Source organism: Lepisma saccharinum, chromosome 1 (assembly GCF_977018435.1).
Source record: "Lepisma saccharinum chromosome 1, izLepSacc3.1, whole genome shotgun sequence".
Lineage (NCBI taxonomy): Eukaryota > Metazoa > Arthropoda > Insecta > Zygentoma > Lepismatidae > Lepisma > Lepisma saccharinum.
The window spans coordinates 93,559,067-93,572,134 of NC_139229.1; the positions used below are offsets into that span (position 1 = coordinate 93,559,067).

The 13,068-nt window shown below is 42.2% G+C and overlaps 1 protein-coding gene across 3 annotated transcripts in view; it reads left to right on the forward strand.

Annotated features, from left to right (window-relative positions):
• LOC145984649 (unextended protein-like) overlaps positions 1-13,068 on the forward strand; it is a 53,283-nt gene that overhangs the window by 21,491 nt on the left and 18,724 nt on the right. For all 3 annotated transcript variants that reach the window (XM_083118220.1, XM_083118221.1, XM_083118222.1), the window contains exons 3-5: positions 5,315-5,959; positions 8,189-8,354; positions 11,013-11,204. In XM_083118220.1, coding sequence (XP_082974346.1) covers positions 5,315-5,959; positions 8,189-8,354; positions 11,013-11,204 — 1,003 coding nt within the window. The remainder of the gene's footprint in view (positions 1-5,314; positions 5,960-8,188; positions 8,355-11,012; positions 11,205-13,068) is intronic.

The window sequence follows — 13,068 nt, forward strand, 5'->3', positions numbered from 1 at the left end:
TTACCGCAGTAACCTATTTTGACTACAGAGTTTGAGAATGATGTATGCATATAAAAAAAGGTAAAGTGCTCCCCTGTGATTAGCACCACGCCATGAAGGCGTATATAGGGTGGGGGGGCGTAACGCCCCACACTTTCTTGATCCGGTCGTGAATAGGGGTGATGTCATCAACATCACGCCCCTGACCGCCTTTACCCCCCAGGGTTTCCCCCAGGTACCCATGTCATTCGACGCTGGGTGGGCGCCGGGGCCGCTTCCATGGTTAGAAAAGTTCCCGGATTTGAACCGGCCGGGGACCTATATATAAGTGGCAAATTAGTACAAATTTGATATCCGAGTATTACAATTAGGGTGTTACTCAAATTTGACATATTTTTCAATAAACATATTTTTATTTATGTTATCATATCAACATATTTATCTTGAAGATAAATAGCATTTGGTCGGATTATATTGATGTACAGTATGTACCAGTCTTGTCTGTACAGACGTAGTTGGAAAGTGAACTTTAAACTATAGGCCCAGTCCCGATTAACCTTACTGTGCATAAAGTGGACTTAAAACACCAAATCAATCAATCAATCAATCTAATTTAAATAGTGTATAGTGGTTATTAATTTTATTTCCTTATCAGGATGAAACATCTTGCATAATAATTTGTAATATACTGAGAAATTCATCTTCAGGGCTTCTAGCCCCCTTTCTTTCCCCTTTAGATGGCAGCTGTTGATAAGGGATGAGCCCCTCCCGAAATAAAATCCTAGCTACGGGCCTAGCTGACAAAGACCACGAAAATGTTTTCAAAATTACTTCTTTATCTACTCCAACTGCCAATCTCAAGCTTTCTTAGTGGAAATTCGGAATTATGGAATTCCTATACTATTCCTCCTGAGATGAGGATCGATCCTTACAAAATAATAAGAAGGGGGTATAGTTCTTGTCATGCTTAGACATCCCTGCCCAATCCATTTTACTGCAGAAACCGCCAATCGGCGCCTCACTCCTACCGTCCAGCTAGTGGAGCAGTCGTTCTTTGTCGGTGGTTCTGTAACCCGAAGATTGGCAGATGTTGTTTGTGTTTGGATAGGACAGAGACGAAGGTCATGAAATCGTCTTACGGAAAACTACTATGTATTTCTTCATACTGCCACGGGTGCAGATATTTGTTTGTGCTACCATCTAGCGACAAGTTGTAATACTATTTAGGTTTTGGATGCATTAAATTTTTGTTAACCAAGCCACCGTCAAGCTTCGATATGAGATGAAGTAAAAAAAAAAATACCCCGACAGCGAGTAGCTTATGATGCCTTGCATATAGTGAAAAAAAATGATAATCAACCCAATCTTTTTCCCAGGATGGGCTGATTGATTGATTTTGTTTATTTTATTTAGCTTTTATGCAACTTTTGGCTAATCGCGGAGATGAGGACGAGTGATAATATGATGAAATTGACGAAGGGACACTCACAAAGAACACCCATGCCCAAGCCGGGGTTCGAACCCCGGACTCCGGGGATCATAGCATCCTGTGCTAACCATTCCTTCACGGAGGTCAGTTTTTTCAGAATGGTATGACCATTGACCATGTTACGACAAGGTGTGTAGTAGCAAATTCCGCCATTGTGTGAGGGCAGCACTGCCAAGTGGCCACAGCTGACCGGCGAGGTAGAGTGATACACGTCAGACAATGTTTTCTGCGATCCATTTTTCGAAGTGGGCTGACTGGTGGGAAGGTTGTAGTATTCGTGTACTGTTTTTTAATGTGAAGTAAATCTGCTGTTCCACATATGGGCTTTCCGTGCGGTGTGGTGATAATGGGAATGCATGTATAAATGCATACATAGGCGCACCCAAGATTTTTCCAGTGAGGAGCAAGCAAACTTATTTTTCGAAGGGGGGAGGGGGCAAAGGAGGTATATTCCCTCCAAGAATTGTGTTGTCACCTCAAAAACACTATTTCAGTTTCACGTAATTATATTCCTCCAACACCCTTCTGTGACTGAAATGAAATTATATGAGTGATACAGTGGCGGCGATTAGGGGTGGTATTTGCCCCACATTTTTGCCACTTTTTGTCACTATGGCCTGTTAAGTCCACCAAGAAATTGCCGTTACTGGTGTGAAATATGTAATTTTAGGTTACATTGATTCTCCGGAGGGGGGGCGGGCGGCGCCCTTGCTTGCCACCACTTCCGGAAGTCCATGAATGCATAGTCAAGAAAAGGGACTTCTAGAGGGGGTGAAGTTCCCATATCTTCTGCCCCCTTTAATTCTAACACTGCCTCTTTATATCGAGCCTATAAAGTTAACCTCTCCGCTATCAGGAAGGTCCGACTTAAGTGTAGCAAACTGAAACCACAATGGACGAAAAGCGACACGCAACAGTTAACAGATGACACGTGTTACTTGGAAAGTAACAGTAAGAAATAAATGGAACCTTCCCTACCGAAGCGATAGGACAAGTTGCACCTGTCGCTTGTCACCATATCGTGCATCATATTGCCTCGGTCTGTTGTTTGCACATGCAAGATGAATGCTTGCTTATAGATTGAAAAGGCCGTGTCGCTTCGATATGACTTTCCTTTTGCTCGTCTCTTCGATCTGAGCTGCTCTCGTTAAAGGAGATTTCACACCGAAGCGACAAGCGACAACTGTTGCTTGAGATTTCAGTTTTCGAACGCAGGTATGCCTGGCCTGTAATATCGAAAATGTGTGAAACGTTGCTGTTGATTGGTTCGTTTCAAAGCGACATGTGTCGCGTCGGTCTGAAATCTCCACAATGGAGCTTTCATATCGAAGCACCAAGCGACATGTATCCCTTACCAACCAACATTCAAAAAAATACAACCTATCGAACGTAAGCGACACAACAAACTGCACGTGTCATCTGTAGCTTGCAAATCGCTCGGACTGGGTCGTTTTCTCAATGCAATGTATCGTGATTCCTCTCCTCGGTCTGTTGTTTGCGCATGCGGAGTGAATTTTCTGCTGTAGGGAGATTTCACATCGAAGCGACAGGCGTCACGTGTCGCTTGAGGATTTCACCAATCTAACGCAGGCCTGTGCGACCTGCTGTCATGCCGCTACGCTACTCTTGATTGGCTCGTTTGCAAGCCACATGTATCTGAAAGTTGCCTTAGACCTGGCCCGTACCCAGGATATTTTTGAGGGAGGGGCCAGATTCGTGTTTATTTTATATATATATATATATATATATATATATATATATATATATATATATATATAAAAAATCAGTAATGCAAAAACTGATTGCAAAATGGCGGGAAACCGGATCCGTGCTGAATAGGCCAAAGTGCGTCCAAAGACTGTCCGCATAAGGCAAAGGTGGGCGACGCAGCGCAGCTAATGATACCCAGTCCACGAAAATCATCTCGGCGTTTGGCACAACAGTTGCAGGTGCCAGTCAACCGCTATGCGGATCCTGAAGCAGGACTTAAACTTGCACACATTGAAAGTTACCATGATGCATCAGGTGCGGGATGTGGACAAGGCAGCTCGCAGCTCGCGTGCAGTTTTGTGAGTGGTTTCTGTCCAATATTGCTCCGGAGGTGCTGCAGGATGGTTACTTGTTCAATTCCGATGAAGCATGGTTCCATCTCTCAGGCTACACAAACTTCCAGAACACGCGACACTGGTCAGGTGACAATTCACACGTGTTCATGGAGGTTCCACTGCACGTCCAGAAACTCGGTCTCTGGTGTGCCGTGTCGTCACGCCGCATCATCCCCGTGTTCTTCCATGAGACTGTGAACTCGGCTCGTTACATCAGTAACATATTCAACGTGTTTGTTGAACAACTGACCGATGATGAGCGAAGGAACGCTTACTTTCAGCAGGATGAAGCCACGGCGCATACAGCATATGGAACGATCAAACGCATTGAGTCAGTGTTCCCAACCAACCTTTGCCACCTCGTTCTCCAGATTTATCACCCTGTGATTTCTTCTTGTGGGGAGCTCTAAAGGGACAGGTGTATAGCAACAACCCTCACACACTCGAAGAACTCCAGAACAACCTTATCACAGCTATCCAGGCCATCCCGCAGGATGTCCTCGCCAGTGCTTTTCAGAACATATGGTATCGTCTGCACACGTGCCTCGAGGTCAACGGAGGACATTTCCAGCACCTCCTCTAGGTAGGTTGTTGTCACACTGTACTGTATTTACAGAAGAGATATTTAATTAATTTACGTTTTTGTCAAGTTTTCTAAACTGCTTGGCACCGATATCCTGGACTGTTCTCTACCCCGCTCTTCTATTCTGAGTACCAGGGTTGCCTACATGCAAGGAGCACATTTTCCACGGGGCCTCTTTTAACAGACTCACCCAGTATATGTATAGTGTCTCTTTTGCCCCGTACTATGGCCTCTTAATGCTTGTCTACAAAGAGAAAATAACTCTCCTTGCCCCCCTCCCCTTCCCCAGTTTTGTCACCCAAACGCCGATACTGGTCATAAGTTTTCGGATAGTTCTAAGTTTCGCAAATTAAAAATATTTTCAAATTTCCTTTATTTTCTTATATCAGAACCATTGAACAACCACGATAACTATATGTCTAGAAAATAATATATTTATGAATTGAATTATACGCATTAGAAATTATTATTACAATAAAGAATTCTAAATGTTAACCAAAAAGGAGAGAGAGAGAGAGAGAGAAAGAGAGTGATAGATTTTCACCTGGTAGCCAGTAGCGGCGATTGGATGCCAAGAATGGGGGCAAGGACAATTTACTTTCTCTTAGTAGACAAGTTTGAGTTTGGGTTTTTGTTTTAGGTCCAGTTTTATTCACATATAGACTAATTGGGACTGGATTAACAGTTTAAAGTGGGATCCACACCACTATGTTACTCCACCGGGTCTTCGTAGACAAGGCTTAGCATTAATAGGCCATAGTGCAGGAGAAAAAGTGGAAATAGTGGGGAGAGGAGCAACTGTCCCCATGCCCTCCAATCGCCGCCAATGCTGGTAGCCTTGCATCAATGGTTATAAAACTAAGTACCCAGTATTGTAGACTGCAAACTTCTGGAGACTGCCTCTCTCTACACAACAAACACATTAATTTATGCAAGTACAAAATTGAAATCATTACAAGTTTGAAAAATCGTCGATGTTATTTTCGTAGCTTTTTATAGGTTCACATTTAAAAATTTCATGGCTCGAGGGGACCCATGCCCCTCGTGGCCCCTCCCCTGCCTTAGACTGAAGTGGTCGGCGTCGTTTCGGTCTGAAAACTCCCTCAATTTAATTCCTCACACTTCCCGACTCCAAAATCTACTATTTCTGTTTTGCAGGCAAATAAGATGGGCAAGTACAAGGCAGAAATGCGCATAGATTTAACTGGCTTGCACATCAGGGAGTACTTCTTCTGCATTCGGCATGGAGAACACTGGTTCCACCAAGGCCCGGACATCTACTTCAAAACCCACCACCAGGAGCAAATGGCGCTGTGGGCACTGCTGCTGATAGTCTCGTTACTTCTCGTCCAATCAGGAACGCTGTCCGGTCTGAACCTCGGACTTATGTCACTGAACGAGACCGAGCTTACTCTGATAAGCCGGACAGGCACGCCGCTGGAACAGAAGTTCTCGCTGTCAATTCTCCCTGTAAGAAAACGTGGGAATTTTCTCCTTTGCACCATTCTGCTGGGAAACACTCTGGTCAACGCCGCCATTTCAATTCTGATGAACGATTTGGCCCCTGGTGCGGCAGCAGTTGCGATTTCTACCCTCGTGATAGTCATCATGGGTGAGATAGTTCCTCAAGCCATATGTTCCCGCCACGGTCTCTTCGTTGGCGCCAAATCGCTCTTCATCATCAAGACTCTGATGTACCTCACGAGCCCTCTGTCGTTTCCCATTTCAAAGATACTGGACGCCATCTTAGGAGAGGAGATGGGCGCTAGTTACAACCGAGAAAAGCTGAAGGAACTGATCATGGTAAGTGAGGGATACAGCGACCACAAACAAAAGAACCTTCGGCCAGAAGGCTTCTCGCATCTCCATTCGTTCAGCTCGGACCGCGGTGAAGACTACTCTAGTCTTCCCCTCCCTTCCATGCGCAAGTACGATGCACGACACGCGGTTCTGCGCAAGTTCTTTTGCCTGTGGCCCCACTATAAATGCTGTAAAGTTACTATAGTGGAACCTCAAACAAAAGAACCTGCGCAGAACCGCGTGTCCTATGCATCGTACTTGCACATGGAGGTGAGGGGTAGAGTAGAGCACGCTTAATCGTAGGCCGAGCTGAGCGAATGTAGGGGAAGATGAGCGAAACATTCTGGCCGAAGGTTCTTTTCGTTGTGGTCGCTCTGTAGCAATTCTCTGTTATACTCTGTCTCTGGAATATGTGGAGCAAGGCGGCCCATAATGGAAGAGACGGGGAGAAAGCAGATTGGTGGAGCAAAGCGGTGTGTGGTGTTTTAAACGGCCGATAGCTACACTCACTTACCCTCTCACGAGTCCATTGATCGAATCCTCTACAATCACAACTTCCGCAGAAACTTGTTCTTGTCCCTTGCTCCAGAGATTCCCGGGGCCGAGTGTAATGATCTGAGTGTCCGTGTTACCACGACCATAGACTAACGAATTAACTAACTCTCTAGCCTTCTTAAACCCGATGGTTCATGGCTGCAGCAACACAGGCCTTCCATCTGTCCCTATCCTGAGCAAGATCTATATACTCTTTTTCATCCCTACCAAATTCCTTTAGGTCCATCTCAACATTATCCTTCCATCTTCGTCTTGGTCTTCCTACTGGTCTCTTACCATCAGGTTTCCCAACAAGAATCCCGTAAACTCCTCTTTCCTCTCCCATTCGTGCCACATGGTCTGCCCACCTAAGTCTTCTTGATTTATTTATTCTAATAATATCTGGACATGAATACAAATTATGTACTTCTAAATTATGTAACCTTCTCCACTCATCTGTCTCCTCATCCCTTTTAGGTCCAAATATTTTCCTAAGGATCTTATTTTCAAATACTCTCAATTTATGTTCCTCTTTCAAGGGACCAAGTTTCACATCCATATAAACACAGTCAAAAAAGTTTTGCATCAGGACGGAAAATTACAAAAGATATATGAAGCACAAGATTTATTGACAATGATAGTGGGAATACAAAAGAAAAGATGAAGAACATGACATATTGAATGAAAAGGGAACAAAAAACGTACAATTTTCTCAGAAATGTGTTTAAAACGAAAATGGTACAAATCATGATGGAGGCGAGAAAACAAAGAATTGTCACCTGCTCCAAACGATGTACTAAATTTAACTTCATGAGGATGTACCAAAAACTGTGATGGAGAATGTAGTTGCATGCAAGCAAATTATGTATCCCTTGCCAAGGTGTATCCTGTACGAATTTCATTCTTGTTTTTGATGTTACTAGTCTGATAGCAAACACCACCAAGCTACTGTCAATTAGCTCTTTATTTAGTGAAAACTTGAATTTATCCGCCATTTTTCAATATGGCGGCCTTAGCTTACCGTTGATCGCAGGAGACTTTTGGTATGATGATATAAGGAAGCTATGTACCAAATTTCAGCTTGTTATGAATTATAGTTCCCTTATTTCGTGAACAGTTTCATTGTCCGCCATTTTCAAAATGGCGGCCTTAGCGTACGGTTGATCGCCGGAGACTTTTGGTATGATGATATAAGGAAGCTATGTACCAAATTTCAGCTTGTTATAAATTATAGTTCCCTTATTTCGTGAACAGTTTCATTGTCCGCTATTTTCAAAATGGCGGCCTTAGCGTACGGTTGATCGCCGGGGACTTTTGGTATGTTGTTATTAATGCTGCTAAGATGTTATGTACCAAATTTCAGCTTGCTATGAAGTAGTTCCTTTATTTTTCCTATTTTGACTGCACTATAATAAGACTTTTTAAAAATGCCATGTGATTTTTGTGGTGAAAAACAACGCGGGGAAACAATGTGTTCTTAGTTTTATTTCCTGATCGTATGAGGCGCTGCAGTCGAAGTGCAATTTGAAAACTTTTAGCTTCCAGTCCAATGCTTCAAGACCGAACTGCGACACCATTCTCGAAGGATGTTCGTTTCAAGTACGGTCTCGCATCTTTCGGACACTGTCATAGTTCTAGACACCTGCTTGATAGCCACCCTGCAGATTAGTGGGATAAAACGACGACCTCTGTTTGCAGGTGAGCAAAAGCGACCTGGAGAGGGAGGAGATGGACATAATCGCCGGGACTCTAACCTTAAAGGACAAGACCGTCCTGGACATAATGACCAAGCTGGAAGACTCTTTTTTGCTGAATTATGACGCTGTGCTGGACTTCGAAACTGTCTCTGCAGTCATGAAATCAGGTACTGTCCAAGAACGTTTATGTTTCTCCAATTTTATGCCAACAATATGCTATGAAAATATTCACAGATTCAAACACAGATTAAAAATATCGAAATTGCCGAAACAGTCGAAGTTATCGAACGCCTATTTTTGTTTTGCTTGCATGTCTGCATTGGTATTTTATTCTATTATATCTAATTAATCTAGATAGGGACGTGTATAATAAATATATAGAATAAGAATTGTTGTTGTAATCCAGGCCACTTGTTTAAGATACGCCACTGGATTTTACAAGCAGGGTTGCTACCAGGACCTGTGTCGAGGGGTTCGATGGGGTGCTCAGGTTACTATGAGGGTGTGTATTTCATTGAAAGAAAACGCCGTCATTTATTATATACTTATTTAGTCTCACACATACTAGATCACAGAAGGAGATTATACTTACTTGCATTTTTTTTTACTTTACGTAACATTTCTGCCACTTTTGGCTAATTAAAATTATTACCTTAAGCCGGAATCACACGGAACTAGATTACCAGTAGGAATGCCCTAGTTGACGCTGGACTGCTAGTTTTCGCCTCACACGATACTTGTTACCGTTCTTGTCGATAGACTTTTGTTCCCTTAATACATTGCGCAGAGCAGACAATCTGTAAAGATGGACGAGCATTTGAAGAATGTTGTAGGAGAATTACTGCTTTACACATCTCATCGCTGCATAAATACCTAAATGTTAATGAACTGAGCACGAATATACTGCACGTCATCTCTTTACTTCTTTATTTATCGAGAAGCTAACAAAAAACAGCTAGCACTCGGTAACCACAGACAAAAAAAAACTCTCCTTTGCAAACTCACAGATTATCTTCACATGGCCAAACTTTGCTCTGATTGGCTGTTCCACAGAATCCAGTCGAGGAAAGCCAGTAGCAATTAGAACATGTCCTATTCCTTCAAACCAGTCAAGCAGCCAGCCAGGCAGCCATCGCATCCGGGTAGATAGCCAGTTCAGCGCCAACTAACTGGATAAACAGTTCCGTGTGATTCGACCTTTAGTCAATCTGTAAATCATAAATTCAGATTTTACCGGTTTGGTTTAAAATGGTAGTCACGTGCTTAATTAATGTAAGTGAGTTTAGTAAGTAAGGTACCTGAACCTAAAATATGGCCTACCTAAGGTTTGAGATTGTTTCTAATGGTGTACAAAGTCAGAGAGGTAAAACTAATTGCAAGATTCAAAACAGAAAACATTTCTGGACGTTTACTAATAATTAGAGACAAATTCCAAATAATAACATGGGTGTAAGAAAAATTTTATTAAAAAGTTTACGTTTAGGCCATATTGAATACACACGTACCCAATATGGCCTAGTCATATATTTTATTCTTTCACATCGAAATATGCAACAGAAATTGTAAAGAAAGTACCAGAATGTTGTTTTTATACGTAGATAAGTACTACGTATATAGACACACTTACATTTAATGTGCATAATGACAAATGAGATTTGCACAAAGAAATGACATTGTTTACAACCAATAAACAAGGGAGTGACATGTCACAATTTATTACCAGATGACCATTACACATCACAGTCTGGGCAAATGAAAGATACTTTACCACCTTTAGTGATTTCCACATACTCTACATGAACATAAGAGTAACAAACGTCACATTTGCGCATGTCCATCAAGATATATTCCTATGTAGGCCATATTGAATCCACCTTACACAGTGTTTTTTTCCATTGTTATAAACAGTACTTTAGATTAAAGTCTAAACTAAGTACATTGTTGTAAAGTGCAAATTATGAGCTACCATAATATGTACTAGAGATATAAACACATATCACTTGGAAGATGCAGTAAGTATAAACTTACATATGCAATATTAGATCACGTAGACGAGATCACAATGACGAGATCCGGCTATTTCGCTTCTTTTTCTTCAAGTACAGCCAACAGGTTCAATCACGTCATTCGGACAGTCTAAATGACATACTAGTGTCATCTGTTGAATGAACCATGCAACCACTTGGGAACAGCAAATAGGCCATATTGTGTACTAGCCCATATTGGGTCCAGGTACCTTAGGTCACAAACTTTTATTAAAGAAAATACTGAGAGAAATACTGGCTTGAAAACCATTCTTATCTTTCAATATAATCTCCACCAACATTGATACACTTATCCCATCGTTTTAACAGTGCCCCAAAACTTGCTGCATAGAATTATTTGGGCTGCTGTCCCAGCCACAGTCGCACCTCATGTTCAACATGTTCATCATCCACGACACCTTTGCCACCTTTGCCACCTTTGCCAAGTACCCAGTTATGCACTGCTTTACGAGGCAAGCATTTATCACTGTAAACAGGAAACATTTCCTTGTGAATATCCTTAACAGGAAGTCGTTTTGTCCACAAAGAAACACACGACAGCACACTGCTCTTCTAACGTACACTCCTCCAGCACGGTCGCCATTTTTAAACTGAGTTGGCCATGCGTACGTCTGCTACATAGCGACTGCTAACTGAATATCAACAAGCTGGATTGTGCTACCACCTAACGACACCTTTGGAAACTACCAGCTACTATTTTCAGCTTTCCCACGTTAGTTTGTAACCTATTTATCGACATCTCCTCGTATATGCCTAAAGTTCAACATTTTATGACGACAGGTTATTCGCGAGTGCCGGTCTACAGAGGGGAGCGAACCAACATAGTCTCTCTCCTCTACATCAAGGATTTGGCGTTCGTCGATCCGGATGACAACACGCCACTGAAGACGTTGTGCAAGTACTACAAGAACCCCATCAACTTTGTCTCCGAGGAAAAGACCCTTGACGTCATGTTCAAGGAATTCAAAGAAGGTGGGCCAATAACTTCAGGGTGAGGCAAAAGTCACGTTACGTAGGTATTAATGTTGAATGGTCACCACGTTCGCCAGACCTAACACCCCTGGATTTTTACTTGTGGAGTCAGGTAAAGGCCATCGTGTACGCTAAGAAAATTAAGAGCCTGGACCACCTCAAAGAAAGGTTCACAGGCGCCATCTTCCAAATCACAAGCGCCACACTAGCAGACGTCTTAAGCTTGATTCACATCTACGCTCCAGTAACGCTCGGATCACCCTCTCTCCATGGTCCGGTCAAATATCGTTGAATGTTTTTAAAGAGAATCATTCACACCTGGCGCTCCGATGAAGGTTCATTTAATCGCGCTCACCTCGGGGTCCGGTCACGATCGGGTGGAAAGAATATTTGACCGGAGCGTGAGGGAGCGGAGCTTGACTTTGCAAAGCTCGGTCGTTGATGTGAACTTCTGATAATATCTGATAAGGTTCAGTAGCAATCTTCAGCCCCGTTACAGAGGTACGTAACCCAGTTTTGTGCGTAGAACATGAGCCGTCAGAAGGCAAAGACCTAATGGAACACAGAAAAAGGCGAGTAATGATAAAATTGATTGAGCAAAAAATCCCTACAATAATTTCCTCTCAAATTCTGTTTGTAAAAAATCGGTCAAAATATGCGATTTCATGAACCCGAGTAAAATAAATTTGAGAAGAGAAAAAAACCTGACCGAGACAACCAAATTACAATTAGCAAATGAAAAAAAAATTAAGTAGGGGACTAACCACAAATATTATCCGTAAACACTAGTTGTAACGACCTTTTTCCAACCCGTTGCATCAATTAAAATCCTTATATCAAAAAGCTAACCTATTGGCGGTCATATTTTCTGCCAAGGGAAAAATCATTCTTGATATCTAGCCCCGAATCAAGATTAACAATGAACTTGTTCCTCGTTTAGGGAAAAGGATACAAAATTACTCCCTATTTATTTATTTATTTATTATTATTATTATTTTAAGTCGAGGGAGGCCACGTTTCACAGGATGTGCGTAACAATCGGGTCCTTGAAACTAGGCTTACAACCTGATGTATGGTTGTCACGTGTTGTATCGGAAACTTTCTAATAAAAGAAATGGTCAACAATGTCGATATGAAACAATGCGCCTGAATTTTTTCATGTCAATCCTTGACCGACAAAGTAGTTGTTTACATTTATAGTTATGCACATTGTAGTTGCAAATAAACGTTTGCCGCTTTCAAACCAAAAGTATAACATCTATAATCAACATTATATTTATAATAGTCAACCTCCTGTCCGAGTGGTTAGCACAGCGTACTACGACACCAGGGCATGGATGTTCACTGTTATGTTCCTTCATCAATTTAATCATATTACCACTCATTCTCATCCTCACGATTAGTCAAGGTAGGCATAAAAGCGAAGTAAATCAACCTAGTCAATGAATCCCCGCTTTCGCAATTCTTTTTCTTCTTTGTAATTTTCTTCTAATTAACGCCAGTGCTGCAACAGCCAACTCCGTCGTGGAAAATCTCTTAAACATTGTAGTTAGACAATCGGCAGGCTTTTTATACAGAAAAATCTATGTACTCTGTGAAGAAACCAACAACACAAGACTCACGTTGATCGTATCTTCACCGGGGTGAAGCTTGACCTCTAGTGTGGATACCCCTTGACCGTGAGCGGAGCGTTAGGTGAGAATGAACTGAGTGTTGCTTGAGCGTAGATGTGAATCAAGCCTTACGCGACGGGGCGTTGAATTGAAGAATGCATTCAAGCAGATGAACATCTACTGTACCTTTAACCATTACATATCAATCACATGCAAGTGTGTATGCACGTATTTGTCTCACTATGCAATCT